Here is a 17,072-nt window from a genome sequence, read left to right on the forward strand (position 1 = left end):
CAGGTGAAGGGTTACTGGCTGGGACCAAACTATCAAAAGGAGAGCATAGAGGGCAACGATATCCGTCGCACTAACGTTCCGGATATCCGGGTTGGCTACCGCTATGAAACACTGTGTGAAGAGCTGAACTTGATCACACAGGCATTGATAACTGCAGAACAGTGGGAGGAGAATGATGCCATAAACATGACTCCAGTACCTGAATCACGATAAGCTGCTTTTACAATAAGTGAATGAAGGCCTTCTCATTGGAAGGCCAGTGTTGTTAACTGGACATCTGTAGAACGCTAGAGCATCTGGCAATGTTTACCCACACTATCATTAATACACATTATTATTACTAGGAGCATCTGAAATTGAAACAATTTGAAAACTTGGCTCTCTAGCATACACACAACAGATTCTACCTTGCATTGTGCTTGTTTTACAATAATGTGTCAATTATTTCAATATGGTTGCCTAATCTTTTGGATGACCTTTTAGCCTGAGTGTCAAGAATTGTCCAGGGTGGGGGAGTAAAACGTACTCCATATTGCTTATCACATGACTGTGTCCATTCTTTTGGCTTGTTCTTAAAAGTTCAACCTCCCTGCATTCCAAGAGGTGCTATTGTTATACAGTAAAACTTGCCTTAGCAGCCACCCACCTTAATGACCATTACATTTCAGGCACTCTCGCTTTTCCATTATTGCATTTTTTTTTTAATTGACGCAGCAGCCAGTTAGCACGTTAGGCACTCCCACAAGCATGATGTGAATAGGATGTTTAGAAATTGGGTAGGTTTTTTAGCTGATGGAATGCCCAGTGAACATCCCAATTATATACGTTCATTGTTGAATAGGGAGGTCCTCATGAGCATTGTGAGCAATCGGTTTTATTTTTTTCTTTCTGGCCGCAGTCTGATGGTAATTTCAGGCTTGGCTTAATGTTGGCAATCTTGGCTCTGAGTCAGAAGGTTGTGGGTTCAAGCCCCACTCCAGGACTTAAGAGCACATTGTTAAAGATGACCCTTCAATGCAGTACTGAAAGAGTGTTACATTGTCAGAGGTGTCATCTTTCGGATGAGATATTAAACCGAGGCCCTGTCTTTCTTTTTAGATGGACTTAAAAGAGCAGGCAATTCTCCCCATGTCTTGGCCAACATTCATCCCTCAACCAACACCACCAAAAAACAGATTAACTGGTCATTTATCTCATTGCTGCTTGTGGGACCTTGCTGTGCTCAATTTCGTTACTGCATTTGCCTGCAAAACAACAGTGAGTAAACTTCAGAAGTAATTAATTGGCTGTACAGCGCTTTGGGACATCCTGAAGACTTGAAACATTTTTAAGTTGTACTTTTAATTTGACCTCATTCTTCACCCCTCCCCCCCCACCCCCTTCACGGCCCACCAATATATTAAAAAGAAAACTAGATCTGATTTATGAAACGTTTTTAAAATGATGAATAACAACACTCCTTGCAGGTTAGAGTATCTAGTCCAGTGCCAACGTAATGTGGAACTGGTCAGCCTGTGGCCACATACATCCATTACCTCAACATGCTCCAGGCAACTCTAAACCCACAGATTGCAAGATCAGTTGCCCTAAATGTATTGCATGTGATAGTATTCATAGAATTAGGTGCTTTGCAGTATTTGTGTTAATAAATAATGCACCTTTTTAAAAAAAAAATTGAGCCCAATTTTATGAGTTTATTAATTAATTTGTATATGAAGTCTAGTTATTTGTAGGCTCTTTTAAATCAGCTGGAAAGTTGCTGAGTATTGCTAACAAAGCTGCTTTGATTGAACTGCTGATTGTGCATTTGCTCAGCATTTGAGCTTAGTATTCTGCTTCCTGATAGCCTTGCAGAGGCAAATGTCATCCGCTTCATTTCAGAAAATGTAGGTGCATTTACACTGGGTCAGCTTAACATCTTTGCTCCTCATGCAATTGATGATTATTGACTGAAGCATACTGCATGGAGGACAGTGACTGTGAATCTGTGTCTTATTGCTGCATGGTGAAATACTGCCAGCACACCACAGTAATTTCCTGTTAAATGCTGATGTGCACATTACGTTTAATGACCCCATAACTACCTGCAGCACCTCAGGACACACATCATGACCATGTTGCCTTTGGCAGCTAAAAGCTACATCACTTGATGCCATGTGGAAGGAAAACAGCATCTTCGTAAAAATTGCATGTGGCCGTGTTGGATGGTAATTTTGTTTTAAATACTTGTGGAAATGAAGCTCAGACAGCAATTGTGCATGGACACCATGTTCATGGGTTTGTTGTTCAACTCCTTGGGATTAGACGACTAGTTGTTTAAGCCTGGGGCCAGAGATTTTCAAAAGGAATATGCTGCTTTTCTAAGTGGGGATAAAGAAGTGAGCCAGCCATGGTTGAATTGCCATTGGCTTTTAAATCCAGATGTTTCAATGAAGTTTGTTAAAATTTGCTTTGGCTACATGCAGGTTTTGTTGAAAATGGTATATATACTATATAGTGCATATCTTAATGCTTAATGTATTGAACAATCCCTTCCTTTTGCAAGGCTGTACTTTTTTGCCAGTACAATCCTGTCATATAATTAAAATAAGAGGGGAAACCCAGCTTGCAGCAAAAATAGTTATGGCTAGAAAGACAATTGGTACCGATGTAGGCACAATACCTACCTGAACTATTATGAGTGGGCGGATTCAATTATTGATGATTTGCTCTTGTGGTACAGGGCATCAGAACTCCTCAATCATTTTTACATCCTTACAACACTCGCAGGAATCTTTTATTGCCTCTATAACAGGCACCCCTTAATGGATAGCTTCAGAACCTGCTGTCAAAGGAAATAAAATAATTGCCTCAGTGTTTACAGGTTTGTCTCAACGCTGTCGCGTGAGGAATGTTTCACTCCTTTGGACTGTTTTTTTTTGTTGGTACAAAACTAGCTTTTATCAACATAGTTTATTGTTTAAAAAAAACAAACGTAATTGATGTTAGGATGCTGTGACTATTTTGGTGAGGGATAATGGGATTTCAGAAACCAATTGAGCGTCACTTATGTGATTTACACCACTGTCTGAAGCCCTTACCTGTTGCAGCCTTGTAACACTAACCAACTGTATTTGCTGGTTGTAACCTAGTGGAAATGGAGCAGGTTCACGTCAGTGCATCTATAATGCAACTTACTGCTTGAAAGCTAAATAATCGGATCCATATTTGGGAACACATGGGATTTCTGAGTATTACTAAAAGACAATCAACAAGAGATTACTGCAGCATGAAGCACAGTATCCAATGTGGGTCAGGGATTGTTCAGTTTACAGTCAGTAAATCAATCAGTTATCTGATAGTGATGTTATAGTAGTGGTTATAGTGCAGGTCTCTTAGGGTCAGTAATGGTTGGGAACAGATAAAGTCTTAACAAGATTGCTGCTGACCCCAGGCGTTCTTTATTGATTGCAGTGCAACTTGTACCTCAGTGCAGTAGGCAATGACCATGCTCATTTTGTCCAAACAAAATGGGAAGTTTTGGTTAGGAGAGTGGGATTAGATTAGGTGGCTCATATGGGGGGGAAAAAAACATTGACACCAACTTGATGGCTCAAATAGCTTATCTGTGCTATAATATTCTATGATTCTAAGCTGTTCAAAAAGATTTTTTGTGCATTTGAACTAAGTTAGCAGTTGCTCTACACTGATTGGATTTTATACGGAGCCCTTTTAATATTGTCGAAGCCACTTCTTTGTAGGATTAACATTTCTCTTGCATCCCAATTGATCATTTTTTAAAAATTACGCTGCACTCTTCAAGTGCCCCAAACCATTCCCCCAACTGTGAGGGTGACAGACAACCTACAACCTGCCCCCAGTAGTCTGCTGAGGTTCTGCTGTTAAGTAGCTTGATAAGTAACAAACCACAAGGCTGAATCACAAGCCCAAACCCATGGCCCATCTCGCCATGGTATCCAAGTCTAACCCTGAGCTTAAATTCTGGGAATGATTTTCTTGTAAAGGCCTGGGTGCATCTACGAGTCAATATTTGCATGTTTTGAAGTTTAAAGGGGAAGTGTCTTATGGGAGGCAGAAGGGACGTTATTTTCATTAAATTGCACGACCAATGCAGTGTTGTTTTCACAACACTGATTACGTGCATTTGACAAATAGATGGGGAAGCAGTTTGCCCAGCGCTTTCGTTTATGATGTCCTTTGAAGTTGGAGCTCACCAGCTTCTGCCAGTGCTGCTTAGCTTTATGGGTAGATTCCAATCACTGCCCTACTGACTAGAATTTTAGTTCTTTAATACGTTTTACATTATTTACAATTAAAAGAAAAAAACGAGTGCTGCCTATAATACTATAAGCTATCTCAGGCAGGCCTTGAAATCATTTTCATTGCAGAAAGTTCCCATTATAACCAGGTTCGCCTATTAGTTAAATCCAATATATGGAATCATATCTATTAATATATTAAAGACTTGCGTACAGCATTTGCTTCTTGTAGGTATCACGTTTCCCCATTGCACTTTCTTGATAATAACCCTATGGTTAAAAATGGTGAGAGTTCAGTGTTCACCATGAGTAACGCCATAGGAGTTCTGCTAGTATTGCAATAAAATGGGAGAATTAAAAAAATAATTAGCGAGTAGAGCTGATTCACTATATTGCTAATAGAGGTCAAACTTCTGCGTTAAAAGTAGCGCACATCATGTTTTAAAAACCTGATTAGCCAAATTAGCTTTTCTAGATAAAAACAGATAATGCTGGAAATGCATGACAGATTGGTTAGCATTTGAAACTGCTAACATTTCATGTAAGACTATCAGACTGTATTTTCCTGTTTTTATGTCAGATTTACAGTTTTTCTTTTTATCTCTAGTTTTTCTAGTATTTCCAGTCAATGTTTGATCTCTGTGATTTGGTTCGGATCATGTTTGGTGTTTGGTCAAGACTTCATTGGTTGAGTAGTTTGTTGTGTGCAGCCTGGGAATTGTTTCCCCTTGTCACATTCTTTAGTGTAATGGTGAGTTCCCTCTACAAGCATTATTATAAACAGCCATGCCAAAAGACGAAAGCGCCAGCTTTCTGTTCCAGTCAGTGCTTAGAATCCAGAGTCCAAACTGAACAAATTCAGCTCTGAAGGAAGTTCAGCCTATATTGCAGAGCACAAAGACTCCTCCCTACAAAAGGGAGTAAATTAAAACTGATATTTGTATACACTGACTTATTTGACTGGCAATCCTATATGCTGATATTGTCAGGTACATACAGCAAACATATTGCTTTTTAAAAAATTGCTTACGTTGGTACAGTAGAAAAATGGGAGTGAAAAAAGAGTTATACGATCAAAAGTTCCCTTGTGAGCTCCCTCATGGCTGAGAAGTATCGTCAATGCATCATAAGCCCTAGAGACTAGCAATGTTACAAATTCATTCCCTAGTGTGCTGAGATGTAGCAACAGTAGGGACATTATAGTTGGCTGCAACATCCCTGGATTCAGGGATTCTTGTTCCTGATGCCAATACAGCGACCCCTGCTGGCAGTATATATGTGTGGCCCTCGAGTGAGGACAGGATTGGGCTGAGCACTGATGCCCACCCCTCTTCCCCCCCCCCCCCCCACGCCGCTTTCTGCCGCATTCAGATTGATCCTGACACTCACTGTTGAAGCATGAATAAAGGCCACTTGTGCAAGGTAACAGAACACCCACTACCTTTGGAACCATACCCCAGTAAGAGAGTCAATGCTTTTGGAAGGGAAGAGGAGTGGAGATGAACACTGGAGAACAGGAGTTATTTGTGAGGAATGGTAGGCACGGTCAAGAGAGTTAAAAAGATTTTATTTAATTTAATTTAATACAAATTTGCACAATACTGTTCTCTGTATTGACATGGATATTTTGGTGAGTCCCATTTATTTTCTGTGTGCATCAGTCCATGCTCTTTGTGAACTTCATGTAATTGGAATGCTGAAGTCATGACCCTTACTGGCAAAGCTTGGAATATGAACAACTGGGTATCCCTTATCAGCAAATCTCTTAATCCAGCCAACACTCTTTTCAAAAGTTCTGGCATCATTTTAACATCATTTGAATTATTGATATCTAAGATATTTAATATTCATTTTTTTTAAAAAAATCCAAACTAGGATTGGTTAATTACCTGTGGCATTGGGCGTGGTCAGTTGATTGTCACCATCTTGTGTATATTAAAAAAACAGTGGGAAAGGGACTGCAGAAATTAAAGCACAGAGCCACCTTGTGATTAGAGTGTACAACTACACTTGACAGAACAAAATTAAATGGGAAATGTTGATAGCAAAATGTGACCAAAAATCGTGACAACAGATTTGCAAGCAGGAAATGCGTGCTCTACACATGGACGAAGAAATATAGATGTAAAGTATGAAAAATTTAATTAATACAGCCTACTTATCAATTTTGCCACTTCTGTTTTGCTGCATATAAATGTATGGAATCAGAATACCTCTAACTGTGCCCTTACTTGATCAAAATGTAGAGGTAATCATCCAGGCAGTATAAATATAATTAATGCTTTAAGACAATTTAATTTGGATCTTGCAATCCAAATTACAGGACTATTATGTTGAAAAATGAGTTTATGTACAGACTGGAGCCCTGTCAGTTTGCCATGAGAATTTTACATGTTCAGAATTAAATTTTGCTGTAAACGAAAACTTAGTTCTGGAGTTACTACATCATAAAATGTGATTATTTTTCATCTAGACATTTAAATTTCATTTTGGGTACATATGTCACTCCCATTTTAGATGAGGAACATCAGCACCTCCATGCAGATGGAGACTGACTGGTTAACACTGGATGAAGGCCTGATTGACGGGATTTGGGCTGTGAAAGTGCTCAGAAATGACCTTTGAGGTTTACCAGTAAGGTTCATTAATATCAGTTGATCTAAAATTGAAGAGCTTTTATTAAAAGTAAATCCACTGCCTATCAACACACTTTACAACCTCTGGCAGTTATTACATCCTTTGTTAAAATTCAGGGCTCAAAATCCCAGATCTTTAAATGCTATTATCGTTAAAAATTCAGTTTGACTCAGTTGATAGCACCCTTGAGTCAGAAGGTCCTGTTCCAGTAGTTGGACACACAATCTAGGCTGACACTTCAGTGCAGTACTGATGGAGTGCTGCATTGTTGGAGTTGCCATCTTCATGGGCCATCCACATGTTCAGGTGAGCATAAATGGGCACGATGGGCCGAAGGGCCTCGATCCGTGCTGTATAACTCTAAAAGCTGACGGAAATATTCGAAGGGGAACAGGGAATTCTCGTACCCAGGCCAACATTTCTCCCTCACGAAAATAAAATCTTATTTGCTGTGGCACCTTGCTGTGCACAATAGCCTATGGCATTTGCCTGTGAAGTAACAGTGACTCCACTTAAAAGATGGTTGCCAGGTGCTTTGAAATGTCTTTTAGAACATGAAAAAGAACTATATATAAGCAAGTTCTTTCTATTGCTTAATATATTTTACACTAGTTTAAAAGAGGCGATAACAGAAGTATGGTGTAATTATTGCAGCAGTCCACAAAGCAGGGGAAGCTGTATGGTTCAAACTTTTTAAAAAAGGGATCAATGGTCAGGATTTTTTTTAAAGTTTACTATTAGTAATTTGGTAGGTTAACTTGAAGAGTTTAGAATTTTCATCAAGACTTTTTTTAAACACTCATTTTAGTTTAATCTTTAGCATCTATTGTGTTTTATTTGACAGTAGGCTTCTGTGTTTTATTGCTTTGTAAACATCTTATTCCTTTACTGTTTACCTGAAGATCAGCCTAATGTCTGAGATGGCTGATACTTGACTGTACGACCTGTTGCAGTTTTTATAAGCGTCACTAGTTACACTGGAGATAAGCCATAATTTATACTCCACTGTGAATTACATATAGGCATTAGTGATGCTTATGCACGGTATCTCTCTTGGGTACGAAAATACTAAAACCTTTTGGTACTATTACCACAAACACTAGGCCAGAATATAAACCTCCTGTTGGAACAATTCACGTGGCAGCTGGCTTGGACTACTCACTAGTTTACTCATGTGTTTGTGCTCATTAAATAAACTGTAGGGTTTTAAATCCTCCTCTGAACTGTCATTGAACTCATTTGGAATTCTTATTCTTGATTTTAAGCCCTGGTTCCTGAGATACATTATTTCAAGGAGTGTGATAATCATTTCGTTCCTATGTTTTGTACATCACTGATTGTTCACTTACAAAAACTAGATAATAGTTAGTTGACCTGGTACGAACAATAACCTTCGTTTTAGCAAGGAGAGGAACTTGCTAATAAGATGGAAAATACTGTTCCAGCAAAGTGCCATTTTATAAACTAAGATCAGATTTAGGTTTTATTTCTGTCTGTGATACATGTTAAACTTTTTTTTTTAATGTTTTTACCACCGAAGATGATAGCCTGTTTTCCACTTCTACAAACTGTATATCGTCAGATTTGCTGAGTTAGTCTCTGCTCCTTTTGGAACTGGTTTTGTGACTGCCCACAGGAGAGGGAAACAACTGCAGATTATCACAGCTGTAGTTGAAGTCTCCATTTTCACTGCGTACTGCCCGTGGTAGTTACATTCGCGCTACACGATTATATTTCTGCTGTGACACACGTGCCAGCCTTCTATTTCTAACTCATCTTCCTAAGAAGGTGTGAAGGTGTTTTATCGATGGAACGCTAAAGTATTTCTGTATTAAATTATCTGCGTTTTGTAAGTCATTGATCTCTCTTTGAAGCTATGATAATGGCTGCAGCAGTGAGAAGTTTCTGGGATAGAGGCATTAAATACTTTACATTATATACAGCGTTATTTAGATTGCGTTTAACTGCCTTTCTCCGTTGGAAGTATTACAGTAAATCAATATGTACTGAACATTGTGAGAATTGTTGTAGGCCCTAATAAAGGCCTTGAGTGGTTAAGAGGGGAGGTTAGGTACTTTGTTTATGGATGTGTTCTTTTGCAGCCCGATGCTGCTGTGTGTGCGTCCAATGCAGCATCCCCGGTACAAAGCAGGTAGTATTTTTGTAGTACTTCACCTTGCACCGCACCTGTGGCTCATGACCCAATTGTTGAAACTTTGCAGTTGTTGCATTTATATCCAAAAGTAACTTGTGGTGGTGCGTGATTTTGGGTCACGGGTATTGCCAGCGGTTTTTAATACTTCTGCAGAATTACTCAAATGGGTTATATGACACCGTAAAGAGTAGTTGTTTAAATACCAACTCTCGTGTTGGTTAAATACTTCCCATTGAGTACTGGTAGTTATTTTATGCGAAGTGCGGGTCCTATTTTTAACTTGTTTCTTAGTGTTTACTGTTCCATACAAATACTATAGTACATGGGACTTCACTGCACAAGAGTGCTAACTCACATCTATAAAAATTATGCTGTGTATTAACTGTTCCAGCTGTGATAGGCCCACCTCCGTGTGCTGTGGCTAGCCAGTGTTTTGCTACCCTTTAACAGTTGGTTTAAAGCCAGCTGTGAATTTGCTTTTTTTTCTTGTTGCTAGATGTTGACCATTGGCTTGACTACTTAAAAATGCTGATTACATGCAAATATATTCAGACCACATGTGAGTGAAAAGCAAATTTCTAAAATTCTGATTTACCATATCATCAAGTCAAATCCACCTAAAAGTAGGTATGCATCTGCAAATGCTGTGATGGTCTTTGAAACCTGTTCACAAAAACGTAATTATGGTATAGATTGTGATGGACCTGTAACTCTGCAACCAGTGCAGCTCCCCCCTTACTGACCAGTATATTGTGTACTCGAATGTCCGGCTTGCAGCCAGAAAATTGGTGGCACTGGATTGTAAAAAAAAACAGTTAAGGACCTAAAGTTTAACATGTTTGCATGCTTGTATACCCCGTTGTTACTGTGATCTGTCTGTAAAAAGCATGTATGAATTACCAGATTTTAAACCATGTGCAGTTCAAAAAATGGAAAAACTGCCTTGACCTCAGACTAAAACACTGGTATTGGTAACCATTTCCCATAGGAGCAGATTTTACCAAATGGAAAGCACTGGCTACAACATTAGCCTGACAATTTACTTGTAATATTTTGGTACATTGGATAGTGTAGTGGTTATGTTACTGGAATAGTATTCTAGTGGCCTGGACTAATAATCCAGAGAATGAGAGTTCAGATGCCTCAGCTGAATTTTATTCAGTTCTAAAAAGCTGGTTTAAAAACCCAATTGGTTCAGTAATGTCCTTTTTCAGGGTAGAAAACCTGCCTTTCTAACCCGGTCTGGCCTATACGTACTCCAACGTGGTTGACTCTTAACTGTCCTCTGAAGTGGTCTGGCAAGCCACTTGGTTGTATCAAACCACTACAGCAGTTCAAGAAGGCAGCCCACCACCACCACCTTCTCTGGGCAACTAGGGGTGGGCAATAAATGGCAGCCTCGCCAGCGACACCCACATTCAGAGAGTGAACACAAAATTACAGGTCTGTATTCCTTTTGACAGTATTTGGCTGCTCTGTAACAATATGGTAAATGAGGATTTCTGTAATTTGTTTGATTTACTGGAAGCCATCTGTTTGAGTTTGTTAATGCCAGTTTTGCACTGTAATGCGACTGCTTGTTAATTTTGTTAATTGAGATTGCTGAAAAAATGTAATTATGCTGAAGTATTGCAATAAAGAATTGTTCAAAAGTTTTGACATTACGCTGTTTGAAGAATAGTTGTATGACTGGGAATGAGCGTTGCCTGTCCATTGGCTCTTGTGTGCGTGGGTTGACTCATCCATTTAAAGTAGCAAACAGAGGAATGATTCACCAGCAGCAATAAATGGCCGCGTTTCATACATTACAACAGTGACTATACTTCAAAAAAAAAAGCAGTTCATTAGCTGTAATGCACTTTGGGACATCCTGAGGTCATGAAAGACACTATGTAAATGCAACTTCTGTTTCATAAAAATGCAAAAAATGTTTGCATTTCTGCGCAGTTGAATCAACTGCACATAACAGCTTCCTAAATTAGCTCATTTATGTCAGGTTAGGCCACTGTTCTTTGAAAAATTAAACTAGGGGTGACTCTATAACTCCATTATTCTTCTAGGTATCACATATTTGTGGTGGGAGTAAAATCAGTTTGCGGCCAGGAAGCACCTATTGTTTTGCTGAGTCTTCAGACATCTTCAGAAAACGGCAGATCGTGTCGACACAAATCTGTTCCCCAAGTACGTGCCTGGATGACGGATGCATTTACACAACCCTGGGCAATTGGCAAGATTGCACTTCCTGAATAACATTTGACTCTGTTTTCATTTTGCGTGCAGTCACAGCGATATCACAATTCATATTTGCTGGTGAATAGTAATTACAAAAGCAACGGTGTCTGTTAATGATTTTAATTAGATAAGAATTTTTAGGAACATTGCAAAGGCAGTTGGGTGCAAACTACTTGGGGGTAAAAGTTCCACTATGCTGCTCCTTGGTGTGTGTATTGTCAGAGTGTAAACTCTCAGCCTGCAATTTTATACATAAGTTAATGTTGGAAAGAACACTTGCTGTTGGTGGACCAAGTATTAAAACGTAAGGGAGAAGTAACTTGCATTGAAGTAATTCCTGAGTCTTTCCAGTTTAAAATAATAAATCAGACCCAATGTAAACTCTTCAGATTCATCTTTCTGTGTTCCTTTTAAAAGAAATTTTGGTTAATGGGCACTTACCGGTTGGGAAAATCTTACAGTTTCGAGGGCATCTTTGGCTAGCATAGCCGGCCCACTTAATATTGTGTCTAGGTGCTGCCCTGACATTCCACTGTCCCGCCAAGATGGGCGCCCACCCCTTTTATGCAAATGCCTATGACCCAGAATTTGGGATGGAGTCAGCAAGAGTGGATACCTGGGAATTTTTGGGGCTGAAAATGGCCACAGTTCTCACTTGCGATGTTGAGCCATTATTTAACCTTTACAGAGTAAATATTATCCATGCTAACGATCAGGCGTGAGTTCTATGGCCATTTTTACTTACATATTTGGCCGTAACATTTTGCACTTCAGCTTTGGAGGATCTGTGTTTCAGAATTTTCAGAACTTTCACCCCCCCACCCCAGCAGAAACCTATTTAAACACACATGCTTTTGTGTCATCACAGCCTAATGTGAACGGTTGTTTTTCAGACTGGAGGGAAGTATACAGTGATGTTCGCCAGGGGTCAGTATTAGGACCATTGCTCTTTTTGATCTATATTAATAGCCTGGACTTGAGTATAATTCCATAGATAAGTTTGCTGCGTAGATAACTAGCTGCGCCTCTAGCCAAGCTGTTCCAGTACAGCTACAACACTGGCATCTACCCGACAATGTGGAAAATTGCCCAGGTATGTCCTGTCCACAAAAAGCAGGACAAATCCAATCCGGCCACTTACCGCCCCATCAGTCTACTCTCAATCATCAGCAAAGTGATGGAAGGTGTCGTCGACAGTGCTATCAAGCGGCACTTACTCACCAATAACCTGCTCACCGATGCTCAGTTTGGGTTCGGCCAGGACCACTCGGCTCCAGACCTCATTACAGCCTTGGTCCAAACATGGACAAAAGAGCTGAATTCCAGAGGTGAGGTGAGAGTGACTGCCCTTGACATCAAGGCAGCATTTGACCGAGTGTGGCACCAAGGAGCCCTAGTAAAATTGAAGTCCATGGGAATCAGGGGAAAAACTCTCCAGTGGCTGGAGTCATACCTAGCACAAAGGAAGATGGTAGTGGTTGTTGGAGGCCAATCATCTCAGCCCCAGGGCATTGCTGCAGGAGTTCCTCAGGGCAGTGTCCTAGGCCCAACCATCTTCAGCTGCTTCATCAATGACCTTCCCTCCATCATAAGGTCAGAAATGGGGATGTTCGCTGATGACTGCACAGTGTTCAGTTCCATTCGCAACCCCTCAGATAATGAAGCAGTCCGAGCCCGCATGCAGCAAGACCTGGACAACATCCAGGCTTGGGCTCATAAGTGGCAAGTAACATTCGCGCCAGATAAGTGCCAGGCAATGACCATCTCCAACAAGAGAGAGTCTAACCACCTCCCCTTGACATTCAACGGCATTACCATCGCCGAATCCCCCACCATCAACATCCTGGGGGTCACCATTGACCAGAAACTGAACTGGACCAGCCATATAAATACTGTGGCTATGAGAGCAGGTCAGAGGCTGGGTATTCTGCGGCGAGTGACTCATCTCCTGACTCCCCAAAGCCTTTCCACCATCTACAAGGCACAAGTCAGGAGTGTGATGGAATACTCTCCACTTGCCTGGATGAGTGCAGCTCCAACAACACTCAAGAAGCTCGACACCATCCAAGATAAAGCAGCCCGCTTGATTGGCACCCCATCCACCACCCTAAACATTCACTCCCTTCACCACCGGCGCACTGTGGCTGCAGTGTGCACCATCCACAGGATGCACTGCAGCAACTCGCCATGGCTTCTTCGACAGCACCTCCCAAACCCGCGACCTCTACCACCTAGAAGGACAAGAGGAGCAGGCGCATGGGAACAACACCACCTGCACGTTCCCCTCCAAGTCACACACCATCCCAACTTGGAAATATATCGCCGTTCCTTCATTGTCGCTGGGTCAAAATCCTGGAACTCCCTTCCTAACAGCACTGTGGGAGAACCGTCACCACACGGACTGCAGCGGTTCAAGAAGGCGGCTCACCACCACCTTCTCGAGGGCAATTAGGGATGGGCAATAAATGCTGGCCTCACCAGCGACGCTCACATCCCGTGAACGAATTTTAAAAAAATGACACGAAACTCAAATGTAGCAAACAATGTGGAGGATAGTAACAGACTGGTGAAATGGGCAGACACATGGCAGATGAAATTTAACACAGAAGCATGAAGTGATACATTTTGGTAGGAAGAGTGAGGAGAGGCAATATCAACTAAATGGTACAATTTTAAAGGGGGTGCAGGAGTCGAGAGACCTGGGGGTGCACATACACAAATCTTTGAAGGTGGCAGGACAAGTTGAGAAGGCTGTTTTTTTTAAAAAAGAAAGCATATGAGATCCTGGGTTTTATTAATAGAGGCATAGAGTACAAAAGCAAGGAAGTTATGCTAAACTGGCTAGGCTTCAGCTGGAGTATCGTTCAATTCTGGGCATCACACTTTAGGAAGGATGTCAAGGCCTTAGAGAGGGTGTGGAAGAGATTTACTAGAATGGTACCAGGGAGAAGAACTTCAGTCATGTGAAGAAACTGGGGATGCTGGGGTTGTTCTCAGAACAGAGAAGGCTAAGGGGAGATTTAGTCATAGAGTTATACAGCACGGATCGAGGCCCTTCGGCCCATCGTGTCCGCGCCGGCCATCAGCCCTGTCTACTCTAATCCCATATTCCAGCATTTGGTCCGTAGCCTTGTATGCTATGGCATTTCAAGTGCTCATCCAAATGCTTCTTGAATGTTGTGAGGGTTCCTGCCGCCACAACCCTTTCAGGCAGTGAGTTCCAGACTCCAACCACCCTCTGGGTGAAAAAGTTCTTTCTCAAATCCCCTCTAAACCTCCCGCCTTTTACCTTGATAGAGGTGTTTAATAGAGGTGTTCAAAATAATGAACGGTTTTGATATATTAAATAAGGAGAAATTATTTCCAGTGGCAGAAGGATCGGTAACCAGAGGACACAGATTTAAGGTGATCGGCAAAAGAGCCAGAGGCGACATGAGGAAACATTTTTTTACATAGCGAGTTGTTGTTCTGATCTGGAATCCATTGCCTGAAGGGGTGGTGGAAGCAGATTTAATAGTAACTTTCAAAAGGGAATTGGATAAATACTTGATTTACAGGGCTTTGGGGAAAGAGTAGTGGAATGGGAATGATTGGATAGCTCTTTCAAAGAGCCGGCACAGGCACAATGGGCTGAATGGCTTCCTTCTGTGCTGTATCTACTATGATACCTCACCACTGTAACTTCACCCTGTCCAGAATACACTGCAGGAAGAGAAATCGCCTCAGAATGAAAAATAAACTCGTAGGCATGGGCTTGCTGAATGACACATAGGCATCTTTTTATTGTCATTTTCCCCACCTCCAGTTTCCTCTGTTCCTCTTCCAAAGGGATGGGCCTTTGCTGGGGTATGATCACGAGTGCCAGATGCACCAGGTACCTACCTTACCCAAGTGTGCATTCTTCACATGTGAGCCTAAACGGTGAATATCAGCCAGCTATTCAACAATGGGAGGAGGCATCATAGTTGAGCCTGACTCTGTCCACGTCCAATATCCATATAAGCACATCAGGGGTCACTCGTTAGAGATACAGTGGTAATCCTGGCTGAAATTTTTTTCATTGATTGGTGGAGGAACACCAAGTCCAAATGTAGCATCTACTGCTTCAGTTGAGACCAGTTAATTCAGCTCAGTAAAATGTTGTTATTCTGAAAGCACCTGAGTGAGAAAATGGTGAGGAGAGAGTGGCCCTAAATTTCTTCGAGGCCTTTGGGACATGTAGGCATCAGCAGGCGACGTGCGCTGCTGACCCCGCTGGAATTCACGGTCAACTTATTTGCATAACAGTTGGCAGGGCAGAGGCACAGCTCCTGTGTAAAATGGAAGAAATACATGGGGGGAGGAGGAAGATATTGCTACAGAATTTAAAAGCCTACAACAACGTAGGATGGCAGCGATTCCCGGAACTAGCAAGTGTTTTCTCCTCCAGCTTTTGCCAGAATGTTGAACTGCACTGAATTCTTTTCATGCTTCTTCAGAACAGGCAGCGAAGTTTTCAAGATACAAAACACTTTGTGGCATCGTCATTAGCTTGTGAAACAGCAGCTCCAGACCCTGCCCCTTCCCTAGCATCAAGAAGCCCTAAGTGCAGAGCGCACAATGTTTCTGATGAAGACTTCAAGATCGACATAGAGTAAATGAGGATGTGGTGTGAAAGTTTGGATGGGATTGCATGGAAGAAAGCTGCTGAAAGGAGGTTCCAGAGCCATGTTGAGGGAGGTTGCAATGTGCTGAATGCCACCTTTCTCAGCCCCAGGATGCCTGACCACTGCCGCAAAACATTCAATGGTCTGATGAGAGTGGGCAAGGTCTCCTATTCACTTGGGCACCATGGGACCTGCTTCAATGATTACCCTCACTTCTTAAATGAAATGATAAGTCGTCATGCACAATGCACCATGGTTCAAAGGCTCTTCAACTCGTCTACCTGCAACCTGCATTTGGAACTCCCCTCACAAGCATTTCTTCCGTGCAGCCCCCTACAATTCCATCCTCTCCTGTTACAGGGTCCTTCCAATACTTGCCTTCGTACGCCAGCTGTCTTCTGAGACCTTGGAGATATCCTTCGGATGCTTGCCTTCATCTAATGTTATCCTTGTTCCTGGACAAACTGGTGCCAGGAGACACCGTCCACCTGGAAATAAGGAAGCTGACCCAGTGTAAAGAGCAGGCAATGAAGATGCTGCGGAGGCACTCCATCTTGGCACGGTCAGTGAGTCAGTGCTGGTTGCAGGTGAGTGATGCTTTAAGTATCAGAAAAGTCTTATCTCCTCACACTCTCTGGGTACTATACATCCTTTCTTAGCTTATTTCCTCTTCTGCAGATCAATCACATCAAGGGGGCCAAATATTGAGGAGGAGGAGGAGAAGCATTTTGGTGATAGCAATGAAGAACCTGGTCCCTCTATCTTTGGCCGCAGCTGATATATTTCATCTCTTGCATTATTCGCCCTCTCTCTTGCATTTAACAGCTTGAGACTTTCACTGTGGGGGGTCGGGGGTGGTCAGGTTTGCGGGATAAGAAATTAGCACACAAAGATTCAGAGAGCACAAGGGATCTGGAGGAGTGGGGACTGAAAGAGGACGCGACCATTCCCCGGTAGAGGTTGCCGTCCTTGGCTGAAGAGCCACTGGATTCATGTCTCATGACTCCTGGTCTGAAGGGAAGGATGTTTGACAAACATCAGACCAATGTGCTTCCAATGAGGTTGCTCTTCCAGAATGTGTGGCAGAAATCAAGAGTCACAGTGGAGTTCACTGCCTTCCTATGCAGGAACACCAGGGAAGTA

The 17,072-nt window shown here is 41.8% G+C and overlaps 1 protein-coding gene across 3 annotated transcripts in view; it reads left to right on the forward strand.

Annotated features, from left to right (window-relative positions):
• LOC137344559 (AMP deaminase 2-like) overlaps window positions 1–10,703 on the forward strand; it is a 126,065-nt gene extending 115,362 nt beyond the window's left edge. For all 3 annotated transcript variants that reach the window (XM_068007602.1, XM_068007603.1, XM_068007604.1), the window contains one exon: window positions 4–10,703. In XM_068007602.1, the coding sequence (XP_067863703.1) occupies window positions 4–213 (210 nt within the window). In that variant the 3' untranslated portion in view covers window positions 214–10,703. The remainder of the gene's footprint in view (window positions 1–3) is intronic.
• The last annotated feature ends 6,369 nt before the right edge of the window (window positions 10,704–17,072 follow it).

The sequence above is a fragment of the Heptranchias perlo genome, chromosome 27 (assembly GCF_035084215.1).
Source record: "Heptranchias perlo isolate sHepPer1 chromosome 27, sHepPer1.hap1, whole genome shotgun sequence".
Lineage (NCBI taxonomy): Eukaryota > Metazoa > Chordata > Chondrichthyes > Hexanchiformes > Hexanchidae > Heptranchias > Heptranchias perlo.